The sequence below is a fragment of the Xylocopa sonorina genome, chromosome 7, assembly GCF_050948175.1.
Source record: "Xylocopa sonorina isolate GNS202 chromosome 7, iyXylSono1_principal, whole genome shotgun sequence".
Lineage (NCBI taxonomy): Eukaryota > Metazoa > Arthropoda > Insecta > Hymenoptera > Apidae > Xylocopa > Xylocopa sonorina.
In genome coordinates, this window is record NC_135199.1 from 12,969,928 (window position 1) to 12,984,971 (window position 15,044).

The 15,044-nt window shown below is 45.9% G+C and overlaps 3 protein-coding genes across 4 annotated transcripts in view; 1 reads left to right on the forward strand and 2 right to left on the reverse strand.

The window, feature by feature from the left end:
* LOC143425292 (uncharacterized) overlaps positions 1-15,044 on the forward strand; it is a 270,075-nt gene that overhangs the window by 134,754 nt on the left and 120,277 nt on the right. The window lies entirely within an intron of this gene.
* Rpl27a (ribosomal protein L27A) overlaps positions 1-15,044 on the reverse strand; it is a 163,081-nt gene that overhangs the window by 24,072 nt on the left and 123,965 nt on the right. The window lies entirely within an intron of this gene.
* Positions 518-9,268, reverse strand: Sit (stuck in traffic). Of its 2 annotated transcripts, none has more exons than XM_076897968.1 (6): positions 9,230-9,268; positions 1,690-1,797; positions 1,347-1,618; positions 1,104-1,287; positions 928-1,043; positions 518-832 (listed from the first exon to the last, which is right to left on the reverse strand). In XM_076897968.1, the coding sequence occupies exons 2-6, from the start codon at positions 1,784-1,786 to the stop codon at positions 581-583; spliced, it is 921 nt and encodes a 306-aa protein (XP_076754083.1). In that variant the 5' UTR covers positions 1,787-1,797; positions 9,230-9,268; the 3' UTR covers positions 518-580. The 2 variants fall into 2 exon arrangements, with proteins under 2 accessions (XP_076754083.1, XP_076754082.1); XM_076897967.1 differs by lacking the exon at positions 9,230-9,268 and adding an exon at positions 8,934-9,059 and having other exon boundaries at positions 519-832.

A 15,044-nucleotide genomic window follows, 5' to 3' on the forward strand; every position in this document is an offset into this window, starting at 1 on the left:
TAATCACCTTATATTTACAACCTTAGACGATTAACTAGGGATCTAATTTACCGATGCGGATAACGATTGCGAACGACAAACAAGAAGAAACGATCGATTTGTCGTGAGCAAACATCCCCGCATCGGGACGCCTGAAGATGTTACGATTTATGGATTTCGACGAGTAGTGTCGCTAATAATTATTCCAAGGACTCTGAGCATTGAGTTTACCACTGGTAACACGATTGATCGCGACATAAACCCTTTAAATCGCAAAATGTGAAGGCCACCGTTTTCTGCTAATCGCTCGAGACAACTCGCGCGTTAGGAAGTTCGTCTAGAAAGCTTGAAAAAGTACGCGATGGATACTTAGGACCAGGAGCACTCTAAATTTGTCAAGCCATACCAGGGCTAAGCGAGCTTCGAAAGAACGAACTCGTCCGTTCTCCTCAACTCCAGCGAGCGATCCAGAAGGCTTCGTGATCGCGATTGCACGATCGATTCCATCAGCATCGACGAAAGCCACGAAGTAATTCAGCTTCGAGTCTCGAGCGACGTTCCTCTACTTCGCCACCATTTTCTCGCTCGAACCGCGAGGGGCTTACTCCGTCTTCCCTTTACCGTTCTGGACGTAACCGTTCGCAGCTTTCTTCCCGTTCGCGACCCCGTTCTCCTTGCGCTCCGTCGACTTCGTGCGCGGCTCCGTCGTCTTGTACGCGATGCTGTAGAAATCGGCGAACAGGAAGTAGAAGAAGACCGCGTTCGGTAGGATCAGTACCACCGACCACTTCGGATAGTCGCAGTCGTAGATCAGCAGTTGGCAGGTGTGCAGGAACGTCAGACAGAATTGTGCCTGTTCGACAAAAAGAGAGAACGATGCCTCCTTCTTCGATTGCGACGGAGGAAAGAAACTGAAGCGTTTACGAGTTACGAGGAAAATATTCTCACCATCTGTAGAGTCGTGATGTATCTCTTCCACCACAGGTACTTCTGGTACTGAGGTAACAAGGCCGCCAGCAAGTAGTACGTGTACATGATTACGTGTACGAAGCTGTTGATGACACCTGGAACGAGAGAACTCTCAGTCTGGACGAAAGATCGCGATGGAAAATCAAAGATCGTACCTATAAATGTGCCGTGTCCACCAGGATAGTACTTGGCGGCGCCCCACGAGATCATCGGCATCACCGTGTGATGATACAGATGGAGGAACGTGATCTGGCTCTGTTTCTTCCTGAGAACGAAGAACACCGTGTCCAACAGCTCCGAGATCTTCGCCAGGAAGTATATGTACACGCCTCTGGCTACCTGCAACAAGTTCATTCGCTCGAGCGTCCAGTGACACGAGATACATTCGAAACGAGTACCCTGAGAGCTTCCGGCGAGTTCGAGAAGTCGACAGGCTGACACTTCCAGCTGTACTTCCGCAGCCAGGCCGCGTCCAGGCCCTCGTAGAACAGCCAGAAGCTGAGGAGCACTTGCAGCAGATTGTAGACGACTAGAGTGTTTCGCAGCTGGTACGATTTCCTGTGCTCCATGTGCTTCGGGCCCCACGATAGCACGAAGTACAGATAACCGATCAGAAGACTGGCACCAGGCACTGGCGATGGCAGGAGGAACCAGTCCCTCGTCCGCGGATCTGAAAAGCAACATTCGCGCGTCAATGAGCGAACAGACAGATCGAACGTAAGAAAAACAACGGCAATTCACCGGATAAATCGTGGAACACGTAGTCGTAAAATCGGACCACAGAGTTGTTGTAAATGTTGGACATCCTGTCGATGTGGACGACGCCGCTCGCGTTCATCGGAAGCTCAGCTGAAACGAACGTACCGCGTCAGCCACGTATCATCGCTCAACTAAATATTATCTTTCTAAAATGATATTCAATTTTTCTAGCAGTCCGTTATCTGTGTTTGCGCGAGCAACAGTATCAACAGAATATTAATTGCAGAAATGTGCGTATCCGCTTGAGATCTGCTACTCGAACCGGTTCTAATTCCACACCGAACGATTCGATGGGCGTTCGAGTAACGGGCACGGTTTCGCAGTCTTTTAATAACAACGTTTAGACAGCTTGCCCAATGGCAATGTTACACTACGCACAAAAGAACCGTGCCATATTTTTCTTCCCCTTTACCTTCTCCTTTTCCCTATTTCTAGGTCAGACGTTACCTCGAACGGGTTCGAACGGAATTTATGCGCAGAAGAACTATCCCCGCGCAAGAAGTCGTCGCAAAAATCGCAGCGCGTTAAAGCGGATTCTTAAAACGTGCACTTTCCACTCGGGAACCGTGTCAGCCGATTGTTGTCCAGCAGAACAATTCTCCAATTTAAGCGACCATTTCGAATCCCCGTTCGAACGCGATTTTACGACCGCTCGTAAAATTACGTCCTCCCGTTTCCTCTCGAGCCGATTCGAACAGAACGATGAATTCTTCGTCGAACAGCGTGACGATAATGGCGCGTTACTTAGTGGCTAACACTTTCTAAACATCGTTTAGGGTCGCCATCGATCGAATTTAAACGGTTTGCCCCCGATCGTTTCCGCGAGGCTTGCAATCCGATCGATTCGAGTAACGAGACGAGTCTGTGGGTTTTCAACGATCGCGAGTCACGCGTGGGATCGAAGGCAACCTGAAACGCAACCGGTCATCGGGGAAATCAATCGAGCATTTCCACGTTACGTTGTAGACTCGATACGCTCGGTAATTGGTTCGACAGGCGTCCAATAGTTAGACGTCTCTATTAATTCGATACGGATCTGGTCTCCCGTTTCGTCTGACTGATAAGCGCAGAAATTATATCGATCGTCGATAGTTAAGTGTCATTTAATGCATCCTGAATATATCAAGCTTTCGCAAGGTATTCGTATTGCTGGTAGAATATTTTTCTATTTCTTAATGATTATTCGTTCTCGACGTTATTTAAATGTTTACGAAGTAGGCGGAAAAAGTACAGAAATTTGTGAAGCGATAGAAAAGAAGCAAAGTCCATGAAAAATCGGTGGACGATCGTAGATATTCATACAACCGCTACTTCTTCCCGTTAAATATCATTCGAGATATAGTTTCCGTACGTTTACATGTTGCAACGTGATGACCAATTAACAGTTTCCTGCGGGGACTTTCAGTGGCCTAAATTTCCTGCCTTTCGACGAACCTGTTAAAACGTCTAACGGTCGACTACACGCTACAATTCCCCTGCAACATTGTCCATTAGCCGCGACTTCGAAACGACTCTCGCTTTTTTTTCGAGCTCGTTTTTTCTGCACCGCTAAAAATCACCAAGGTTGCGCTAACATACCGATATGCATCGATCGAACAATTTCTCCTCAGATTCCGTCCTTTCAATTATCGTTGACTAATTAGCTCACGCGTCAATGACCGATACATATTGTAAAAAATGATTACATGAGAACTGAGATACCGATTATGTAAATACAGTAACAGCTCCCCGCGAAAGATGCAACTTCGCTTGCAAGATTTTACCAAAAAAAGAAAAGCAAAAACCGACTTTAGTTGCACACGCATGCGCATAGTTCGGTAAATACAGGCTCCGTTACGTAGCCAGCGTTCCTTTAACGATCCACCGATGTATTCAAGGTTCGATGCACGATTAATAGCGTGACAACGGCTTTGACGAACAGAAGTTTGCACTCGTGTCTACCTGTCATCGATCATATAGCTATTTACCGTCAAGATTTCTTACTCAGCTGCCAAGAGAGAAGAGTGGCTCGCACGCTTCTCGCGTACTCGCATCCGAATCCTCAATTTGATTGGAGAACGTCTCTTTGCGCAACTTACTTTCAGCTACTAGTGACCGACACGGTGAAATCGCAGACCTTGCGGCGAATTTATAGTACGCGAAAATGAAAAAGCCCATTCCGCTGTATCATCGCTGCGTTTAGCGTCGCTTCGAGGTGAATGGCACATTTCGCTAAGCCGCTAAACGTCCGCTAATAGAATCTCGTTGCAAAACTGAGAGTCGTGCTCATTTTGTACCGCTAACCGCAAGCATCTCTGCCTGTTACGCGCCACGCAATCGATGTGCACCGAGTTTTCGTCGTCGTAAACTTGCGCGATCGCTTGCCCATTCTGGCAGTCACTTTCCTCTCGAACAGAGAAAGAGAGACGCAATCGCTTCGCGTGGATCTTTGTAATCAAACGATGCGCGATAATAGAGCGCAGCGAATTCTCTTGCAGCACGATCAATTCGTGAAACTTCTGCTAAAGCTATGCTCTTAAACTGTTGCGTATTTCTGACAATGCGATAGTAACGAGCTTTCTTCCTCGAGAAGACGAACGTTTCGTTCGTTAATTGGACTCGTCGCGAATAGGAATGGACTGCTATATACCTGGAAGATTATACTCACGATCAGCACTCGGCTAATCATGCGGAGAGAATTTATGGATCGTTTCATAGCGGAATGGAAGGCTCGTGTCATTGGTTACGCGTCACTGGCTTATGTACATAGTACATATTCGCGCGAACGTTTGCTCTCGGCAGGTACGGTTTAGCTAGTCAATTAGGGAAAAAGGCGTGCGCCGCGAGCTTGAAATCGCGCGTCGGCCGTTTAATCGCTGCCTGGATTCTAATTATCTCGCTTTCTTCGCTGTGTATCGACGGTTAATCGCAATTGACAGAAATAATTTACGGCGTAAAATGTACCGAGGATTCAGGTGCCATGAATATCAAAGAGGATGCCTGTAATTAGCGTCCATCGGATACATTGTACGATTGCTAAACTCGACTCGAGAGTATCGGATGGAAATGTGTGCCGCCAGCGCCGCTTCGTCTTCCCATTTCCCAGACCGTTTCTGTGTCACGCGTTACACCTCGAAGGGTTACCGAGACCGGTTCTCCGTTTTAAACACAACTGCTCCAGCCGTCGCAAATTTAATTTCGACGCTGATTACCTGTTTGTTAACCCACTAAACGCGTACCTGTTCCCTTCGCCTTTGATATCAGTTGGTCCAGAGAGCGTGCAATGGGACGTTCGATGGGTACCATTTCGCCTCGTTTCCATAGGAAACGCTATGATACGGAAAAGAAGTCATGGATTATTTGCCGCGATTTCTACGAGCAAATACATCTTCGAAAGAGTGTTTAGCGGCTAAAAACTGTACATTACATTCGCCACGAAGCATTGAACGTTCGCGAGGTCCCCAAACTCCGTCTCATCCAAGAATGCCTGCTCTATTCTCGCGCGTGACTAATCGCCCACGATCCTCTGGGATGTCGAACAATGCCTGTGATCGAGCAAAAAGCACCGCGATCAATTTCGCATTGGTCAGGGACCATAACTTTGTAACCTTGATACGAGCACACCGTCTACCCGATTTCGTTCGTTCATTTCGTGGCCACGAACGCTCATGGAATATCGAATATATCGCAAATACCCCAAGCATCGTTCGAATCGCAATTCGTGCTATTTAGCACGAGGATCTCAACGATGTTCGGTTGCACGTTCAACGTAACTCGCTCAGAGCGCGGTTCCTGTTATCAATTCTTATCCTCGATCGAAAAAAGAACAAACGATCTCAGCGATACACGAATGGATATTCCTCGGAATATCAAACTGCCGTTGCTTTCCCTGATTATACGCTACGTTGATCAAATCGACTAACCAGTCGGTCTATTAACAACTCGCAATTACCATACGTAATTTCGTCCCTCCCTCCAATGCGTTTCTACATATATTACGCTATAAATAACGATTTATAATTTGCATGCGCTCGCGTCGCTGCGCGTTTCTTCGACGGTTAAAGAGCTACATTGACGTAATTCTGATGTAACCGCGGGATCCGCAAAAATTCCAAGAGATTCGACTGCGCTCAAAAGGGCTCTTCGATCGACGAGTCGACGCATTCGCCACGCCTTCTTCTTGATCGCTACTTCGTTGACGATACCACGCGAGAGAAACAGGGATCGAGCACGCGATCATGCTCGTTGCCATTGGCAGTGAGGTAAGACCGCAAGACCACGGTTCTTGCTCGCGAAATCCGATTGTTACGCAACCAGCGGGCAATTTGGTCGCGATCGAGCCGCGAGAAAGCAGGAAGAAAGCGGTAGCGATTTGCGTATTTACGTATCGCCTGGAATCGATCAGCAAGAGTCTGTTTTCTTGAACAGAAGTTAGAGAAGTTGAATGCGATTCTCTCTGGGGAATTTACTCTTCGAGACGCGCCATTTTAAAGGGAAAAATACTTATTTTTAATATAAAAAGCGAGGAAAAACGTTCGATTCGTTTATTGAATATGAAACGTTACACGCAATGAGAAAGCGAAACGAGTCGCTTCGGTTTGTGTAAATTGTTGTTTTCACTTATTTACACGTTTATCGCAGGTGGCATTGCGAACCGCGTGGAAAACTTCCAACAAAATATTCAACTGTACGATTACGAGTAACCTCAGCTGTTCGAGGTAGGTTAGATCAGGATCCCCGTACGTTGTTCGAGCGAATGAATCGGCAAACGAACGTTGCACGAGCTCTCCTTCGAAGAGACATCGCCTCTGTTCCTACTTTCGCTCTCTTTTACTGTTCTTGGAACCTTCACTCCGTTATTACGCTAACCAACGCAGAAGTGAAATTTTCCGGTCGACTTGAATCGTTCGATTTATTAATGTAATTAATTCGATTGACGGATGGATAGGCGGTACGGTAAACTCGCGCGAAATCTGTATAACTCGATGCTGACGGTCGTGCGAGGTGGAAGAACCAGGTAGCGATAGAAATGCAATTATGTGCTGGAATTAATGGCGAGGAATTTAATAGCATCTGAAAGATATCGTGGAAATTGTTGCTCGTGACTCGTTCGTTTCCTCGTTTAAAAGTTACGTCGCTTTCTTTTCTCCTTATTGAATGAATCGGAAGGCACGGCGCAGAGGCTCGTGTAACTTCCAGTCGCGTCAAAGAGGAAGCGACGAGGAGTTACTTCAACGAGAAACCGTATCATCGGTCATGTAATGCTCAGCGTTCTTTGGAAAGTGCAAAAGCGCGGAATCACGATCCGAAACTCTGTTCGAATTCCACACTCTTCTGCTCTGCTCTGCTCCCGTTTTCGTGTCAGAAGAAGGATGTACCGTCGCTCTACTTGACCCTGGGTAAAAGGTTTGGCCGGTCGAAAGATATATTCGAATATTAATTAACCGAATCTTGACGTCCTCGATTGCCTGCTTCCGTTTAACGCAGTCCTGTTTCAGTCGTAATAAAGCGACCGTGGAAACTGGTAGAAAGATTTCCTCGTTTGCAATTAAAATGTATAAAAATCCACTGATCATGGAGAGCGTCTATTTACGTATCAAGCTTCCGGTGATATTTCGTTTAAATGCATAACAATGGATAATCGTTTCTAATATTCATGGAAACGTTACGCGACAGGAAATGTACGTGTTCCTCGAGCGAGATTGCTCGAATGTCAGAAACAGCCTTGGACGTCCTCCACCGGCAAGTGCGATGAAAAACTTGCAGAAAATAGATTTCTGCGTGTAGCCCCTTGGGCAGACTAATAGAAAGAGGAGGATTTATAGGGGATACCGAAGTCCGCGATCGAAAAATAAGAATACGACACCTACGATACGAGGCAGGAAACCTTCTGAACGCGACACAATGAGAAAGCAAGGAGAACTGGGGTTTCGATAAATTTCATTGGCGGACACGGAAACGCCAGCAGAGACGCGTGCGTGGATAAACAGGATGTCGAGTGAAGGTGGAAGGTCATACTGCGAAATTGTGCGGCGCGATACTCTTTCGCGTCCACGAGCTGAGCCACGAGTCGAAGACTATGGCGACATCGAAGTGGCCAAAAATCGTAGCAGCAGAGACGAAGTTTGGCGTCTCCTTGACATTTCGCGAGTGGACTTTGGACCATGGCTAGCGTCTCAGCCAGGAACGCGAAGAAAACCGTTCGAAATACCGAACGTATCCACCGACGCGAAAGAGCATTGACCATTTCCTAGCGTGCTCTTGCACTTTCACGCTTACGCAATACGACGCCGTATCTCTCAGCTCGACCTTAATAAATGTACCCACCTGTGCACGGTTTTTCTTCCCCGCGATTAACGCGTCAAGTTTCGAGGAATCTTGGACAAGATGGAAAGTGGTCTGAACGGGTTGGCGGGGTTCTCCGCGAGCGATCGCGCTCTTCCGGTCAGCAGGAGCGAATCCTTAGGCGGTGGCGGCGGTGAGATCGAGGGACGCTTGTTACGTGCCGCGTGCAGGTTGCAGTGAAATTGCAACGGCCGGCTTGCAATTAGATTTCTAGTTCGAACGCTGGTCGTTCACCCGTGAACGTATCGATATTCTACTTATCGCGGGACGTACGTTCCGGAAAACGCGAGAAAAGCCCGCCAGTCGACTCATTATTTGATCAGAGATGGAACGTAACGAGTTACGTAAGCTTGAATTAAAGCAACTGGATTTAACGCAGAAACGGTAAAAGGCGGAAACATGTAACAAAGTTGAGTCGACGACTCGAATACCAAAGAGGTACGTCGTCCAGGGTGGGTGAAGGAAAATGTCGTTCTCGCTGATCGCGCAACAAATCGGTTGATATCGATTCCGTGGTGTATAACGGGATTGCGGAAATGAGAACCCGATGAGACGTACCGCGGATAGGTAGAACCGGTCGGCTAGATTGTAGGAAACAGTGTCAAGCAGTGGTGCCCTAGGAAGAAAGACCGGTTGGAGAAGTGCAACAGTAAACGAATGTTTCAATGAGAAAACCTTGGGAAGGACGATTCTTCTGCGAGACAGATCGCTGAAGAATCGAGTCGCTGTCATCGAATTAGGAAATTCACAGCCCCTCTCGACTACCTCAATCGATACCTTCCAGTGTCAATTGTATTCGTACGAAACGAAACAATATGGAAATGCAACGAGGGGACCGGAATGCGTACACTTTAAAATGTAATTAACTCGCGAACGATCTGGAGGCAGCTGTACGTTCTCACCAAAATTGAATTCGACGAAAGCTGACCGCAAGACGATCCATGTTACAGGTCCATCGTCGATCGACGAAGGGGTCGTTCGTCAACGTCCATCTACCATCGGTGACTCGGTTTCTCTCAGAAGTTAAAGCACCAAATCGTCCTCGTTTACTTCGAGCGCCGCGATTTCGAGACGATAACGCGAATCAGCACGAGTCGATCCGTTCGAGGGTCGATCGCGACGATTTTCCGACAGCGCGCGATCCGGCGACTCTGATGGACTAAGAGGACCGATCCGAACGCGCAACCGTGCCGGTTACTTTCTACTTACGCGGGACGAGTAGGTAACCCTGGCAGAAGTGGGGTACCAAACTGTAAGCTTGGCCACGATGGAGTTGGTGGTGGGGCGAGTTGCTCTTTAGCCGGATTTTGGGGTGGCCGATCGCCGGAAACTGCCGATTTTCACTGAGCTCCTCGCATCGTCGGTTTCGCGAACGAACATAATTTGCTGTAATCTCGAGTGGCAACCGAGTGGAAAGCGGCGGATAATTTTGCTTGGAGTTATGGCTCGAGGGAGGCTAATGGATGCTGACTCGACCGATTTCTGTTTCGTTCTTCATGGAACGCATACATGCAGTCAGCGATCTGGTTCGTCGAAACTGAACGTAGCGCGTGAACTCGTTTCTTTATCGTGTCTACCGATCTTTCAATATTTTACTTGCAACGGTGTCGCACGAGAATGCAAGGTGGGCGTTTGTATGGCGACGACAACGGCTGATTTTGACTGGTGCAGCTGTGTGGACAGTGATAGACAGGCTCGACGGAGAAATCGTGGAACGACACCAGAGAAAGAAGGCCTAGGTAGCCCACTCCACTTTTGCGTTCTCGTGCGCATCCGCGAAAGAGAAAATACGTTGCAAAACGTGCTTGCGACCGATTTCGAGGCGGAATTATTTTCTTCTCGTAACGGCTCGCGATCCTCAGCCGGTAACCGAGCGATAAGCAGCTCGCTTTACTTTTACCGGCACCTGCTCGATTTTACGACCGACGATCGTCGAATATAGGTCAACTTAATCGCATGAAACGCTCCACGAAATCGTCATCGGCATTTCTATCTTCTATTCCCCTTGTCAACGACAGAGTATGAAATTTCCATCGGTTTTTCCCTTCGTTTCTCTCGCAGCCACCCTGATTTCCTAACACAGAACTCTTCAGAGGATGAGGCAACCCAGAAGTTTCGAGATACAAAGTATTCCTGTGCGAGCGTTGCAATAAAACCAAGTTTCTGAACATAAATCGTTGTTAGTATTCTTCGAGCGACGAGCGAACGAAGAGAAGAATTAAACGGAGAGACGAATTGATCGATATCGAGAGGCATCGACGGAGAATCGGTGATCCTGAACGATGACGAGTGTTGGAATTTCATCGCAATTTCATCGAGTTCGTCGAGGAGAGTCGAGGATCGCAGAGAACGAAGCGACGAAGAAAGGACCCGGCGTATTTGGCAAGAGGTTCACTGCTGCCTCCAACGATCGGCTCCCCCTTCGATTTTGCAATCGGTCGCCGCGTCGGTTATTGCAAACACGCTGCCTCCGTCCGTTTTTTCTATCGAGATGTAGCTGGTGTAATAAATTTTGTCGAACGCGAAGTATCGATGCCTCCAAACAAGCTACTAATACACCATTCGATATATTTGTTTAAATAATTCGAAACGATCGGAAACAGAACGATGGCGTTGAGGTCGCTCTGTTGCAAATTCAGTTCTAACAAATTCCTGTTATTACGAATTTACTTATGCAAATAATGGCAACGCTCGAGTATCAATGTATTAAAAATCACAGGTGCAACATTTTCGTTCATCAAAAGGTTAACGAAATGATCCTGAGAGCGGTGACTGAAGAGTTAAACCGTTTGAATGATCGTGCCTGTTTGACCCGCGCGCAGGTGTACGCAACTGATTAACAATTCCTCGATAGTAGGAATAACCAAATATGAAAATCGTGGTGAATTGCGATTGCGGATTGGCCAGCATGCAAATCTTTCTTTAACTGCTGGAAATGTCAAAAAGTCGCCGATTCGCGACTAGTTTGCCAGAATCGCGATGAATCACAACCGAGTCGCCGGTTCGGTGTTTCTCAGGAAAGTTGTCCGTTTAGCATTGGAAATGCAGGCTTTTTAAAATGGATTCGCGTTGATTCTCTGAACCTCGTAGACATTCCTGAATCTCGTTAACGCAACGCTCGCTGAAATCGCGGCGAACCAGCTGATTGCATTGAATCTGCACCTTTGCATAATCGATTGGAAATTACCGAACAATTCAATCAGCTCATCCGCCGTGAGAGCGTGGCAAAAAGTATCGTCGTTTGTAAACATGTGCATTTTCTTCTGGCGGAAAAAAAGCTGACTCGTAGTTGCGCGTGATAACGCGAAACGGACGACAAAAAGCGGTGACGAAAAAAATAATTAGCAGGCTGAGTTGCAACAGTGGTGTGACATCAATGGACGATTAAAGACAAAACAGCGAGCCGTTATGTCATAGAGTAAATGGAAGTTTACGAGATACTCGTTGCTCTATGGGATGTGCTCTCGATAGGAAATATACTTAGGATCGATTATTTAACTAATGGAAAAACACGTATACGTGTCAATAAGTAACGACCAATTAACTCCACTGACCAGTCTGTTTATCAATTTTATGAAAAATTAAATTATAAGAAAGACGCGACCATTAATCTTTCTTATATCCTGTTTACAATTGCACCGCTAATTACCCAGGTGACTTGCTAACTTCCTCGTTTTCTTTACTGAAATCGTCCAAGACGCGTTCGCTTTCATACACTCTCCCGACGCGAGAAGGTTGCAGCTCGCCAGGCGTCCATCTCCAAACTCACACTTCCGTTCACTGAACGCGTTTCATCAGATGAGAGAAAATTTCATTCGATTCGCCTCGACGTTTTATTCTAATGAAACTATAACGAAAATGATCGTTCCAGGTCGAACAACGTAGACTTCTGCCCTCCTGTTTTGCTGCGCACCACAATGAATCCAAGACCCTACTGTTACGTTCAATTGCACGACAGGAAACGAAACCGAATGTCTCGCAAACTACGACGCGATGAAAAAATGTTTACCAGCACGTTTTTATAAAAATCATCTCAATCTCGCCTCGCACGAATTAAGTGTAAAAAAGCGCCGTGAATAATGAGCATAAAACGAAGAAACAAACAGGGAAAAATTAGGAGATTTGCATAATAACCGAATGAAAAAAAAAAACACGAGAGATCTTATGAACCCTGTGCTGACGTACAATTCATAAAGAACACAATAAATCGCAAATATCCGGAGGACGATGTGAATCGCAGCCGTACGAACGTCGTCGTTCGACTGCGGACCTATTGTATCACTATGAATCTAATCGCGACCTACATGTGTCTCGAATGAGGAATAAAGAGATGTCAATATGACTGACAACTCTTTATAAATATTCATACGCTATTATAAATATATCCATTCCAGTGAGGAAACAGAATTACAAGGGAAACTGATTTTTTTACACCTGCGACGTGCTTGTCTAACAGCAAACAAATCTGTAAGACTGGAAGAGATTTGCTTTACATAATCGATCTATAATTGAATTCCAACAGAAACCGCGTTTGCTTTCCAAACGATCAGCTCGTCGCTGATGAAAGAAAATTCACTTGGCAACTGTTTGGTTAAGTAATCGACGACTAAATAAACGAACCCATTCAAGCGGCCGGGTTTACGATATTTCGCGGTCGACCTCTCTGAGAACTGACAAACGAGGAAAGAAACTGTAAGAGACTCGACCTTGATCGATAACCAACTGGAATTTCCGGAAACACGTAAGGTTCGAAAAAGTGAACAATATTATACATTGTCAGGTTGACATATTACTCCACTTAAGTCAATCACAATTTGCATAGCTTGAAAACTTGATCTCGACTATAAGTTTGCTTATCAGATCGCGGGGATCTCCCCGTATAGGTTACTCTACCATTCTTCTATAAACGCGAGCAGCCTGATGATCGAGCTTCGTTTCGTTAGCTTGCAGACGATATCAGTTGCCGCCATCTGGTAAACTCCAATTACGTGTCATGATAAACGATTTTCCTGGTCGTCCGTCGATGCTCTTTAAACGTCACGCGTACACGCTGCGTAACAACGTAACGAGATCCATTCGATTACAATTCCTCCTCGCGAAAGAATTATGCGTAGTACAGTATCATTACTCGACCCTCGAAGACGAGAATAGAGATCATTACTCTAATTTAGTAGACATTATTGCCTTTACGTCCAGACACAAACAACGCGAAACTGTAATTCTTTGTGGATCAATTCAATCTCTTTGATCATAGTTCGTAGTTCGTCGAATCGTTCGTAAGATTGAGAAGAGATTGGATAGAATTTCGTATGCCGCTACGGAAGCTGAGCCGTTGCGTAGAGCGACGAGCATCGTTCAAGTCTCCGTGGTGGCGTCTGGTGACTTCAACGAGCGCACAGGCGATGTCGCACGGCGCAGACGAGATCGTCCGAAATACTTCGCGAAACTTTTCGCTCCGCGGTTAGTTTATTTGAAATTAAGCAACGCGACAACGTAACAGTACTTTCTGAAATGTTAATGGACTTATTTTTAGCTTCATCGTTAATCGATTCGGCTCGTAGAATATTTTTAAATTTCACGAGACGAGTCCGACTAAAATCATGGGGACACGAGAGAACCGTATCCTAAAAGGTTATCGTTATCGCGTATTTATTCGTTAACGACCGGAGTTCTGTTATAACCGCAAACGAAATCCCCCGACAAACGGCCTGTCGCCGTCTTACGACAAAGTACGTCGCAACAGTCGTACACGAGTTATTTACGATATTATTCAAGTAAAAATTATTAACGCGAATCTCTCATCGTTCTCGTATAAACAGAAACGCGTTTCCCAAGATTACCTAATCGTATTCCGTTTCTCTGTCTCTACGATGCTTCCCCGGTGTTGCTATAAAAATCGTGACGTAGAAACTGGCGACTTGTTTTTGAAGGACGGTAACTAGACTCGAGACTGGAACAATTTCTATATCACAATAAGCACCGTTCCATACTTAAACCGCTTCTGTCGAGTAAATTCTTTCTGTTGCTAGCTGGCAAACGCGAGAAGACCGTTCCGCTAGAGAAACTAAATATACATATGTTAAACGCATCGAAGATGATTTGAAAAGTAATCAAACGTGTTAACGACAGAATAAAACACGCGCGCGAACTTAATTTGAATATCTAAGACTGAGAAGTGAGAAATGAAATGGAAATAAAGCAGCAATCTCATCCTTTGGCTGTTAAATCAGTGGCAAACAAATAAAAATGACATCGGATGTATCGATTGTCTTTCAGAATGATAAAGAACGCGCGTCAAGTACCAATTAAGATGCGTTATCGACTGCCACGTTATTATACGATGGAAAACTCGGTAAAAAGCGCAAAAATTATTTATTGATCTACCGACGAAAACAATAAGATGGAATTATACCGTAAAAATTATGCTCGATCACGGTATGAGCACTAGTTTTTTAATAAATTTCTACATAACTTGATTAACAATCGCACACATCTTTCCCACGTGCCTGTTACTAAAAAGTAGATAATTAAAAGCTAGCAATTCAGATTCTAAAAAAGATATGCCGTGATATCCAAGGCTCGATGCCAATCAGCGACAGTAAGGACCATACGAAATTAAGAAGAGCATGGAGTGTGAACTCAAGCTCGAGGAACTTCGAATGTGACGCAGACTGAAGTCAGACACGTGCAGAAAATTGGTCGCAACGCACCACTCGTTCGCGCGTCGATTTAATGATGACCTGCCAGAGTCACGAAACGAACGAGACATTTTCCTGAAGAAAAAAAAGAACGAAACACGTCAAACGAGTGGCGTGAGCCTAAGCAGCGGTAGCTCAGTCGATCGCTTCATCATCGGGAACCACTATGGAATCCAGAGAAGTGAATGACCGACGATCCTTTTACGAAACAGCCGAAAAGAACGCCGTGACATTCAACGTGAATACCAGCCCAATCTGTTCCACAAAACAGCCTGAACTCGAATCTTGGAGCGTCAAGATTTATGTCTACGTCGG

Excerpts from the sequence above, each read along its gene's own strand:
- Sit (XM_076897968.1), bottom strand. The coding sequence starts at position 1,786 with ATGAACGCGAGCGGCGTCGTCCACATCGACAGGATGTCCAACATTTAC. Across the intron at positions 1,619-1,689 it reads CGTGTTCCACGATTTATCCG|ATCCGCGGACGAGGGACTGG; the intron begins GTGAATTGCCGT and ends GTTGCTTTTCAG. Across the intron at positions 1,288-1,346 it reads ACTCGCCGGAAGCTCTCAGG|GTAGCCAGAGGCGTGTACAT; the intron begins GTACTCGTTTCG and ends AACTTGTTGCAG.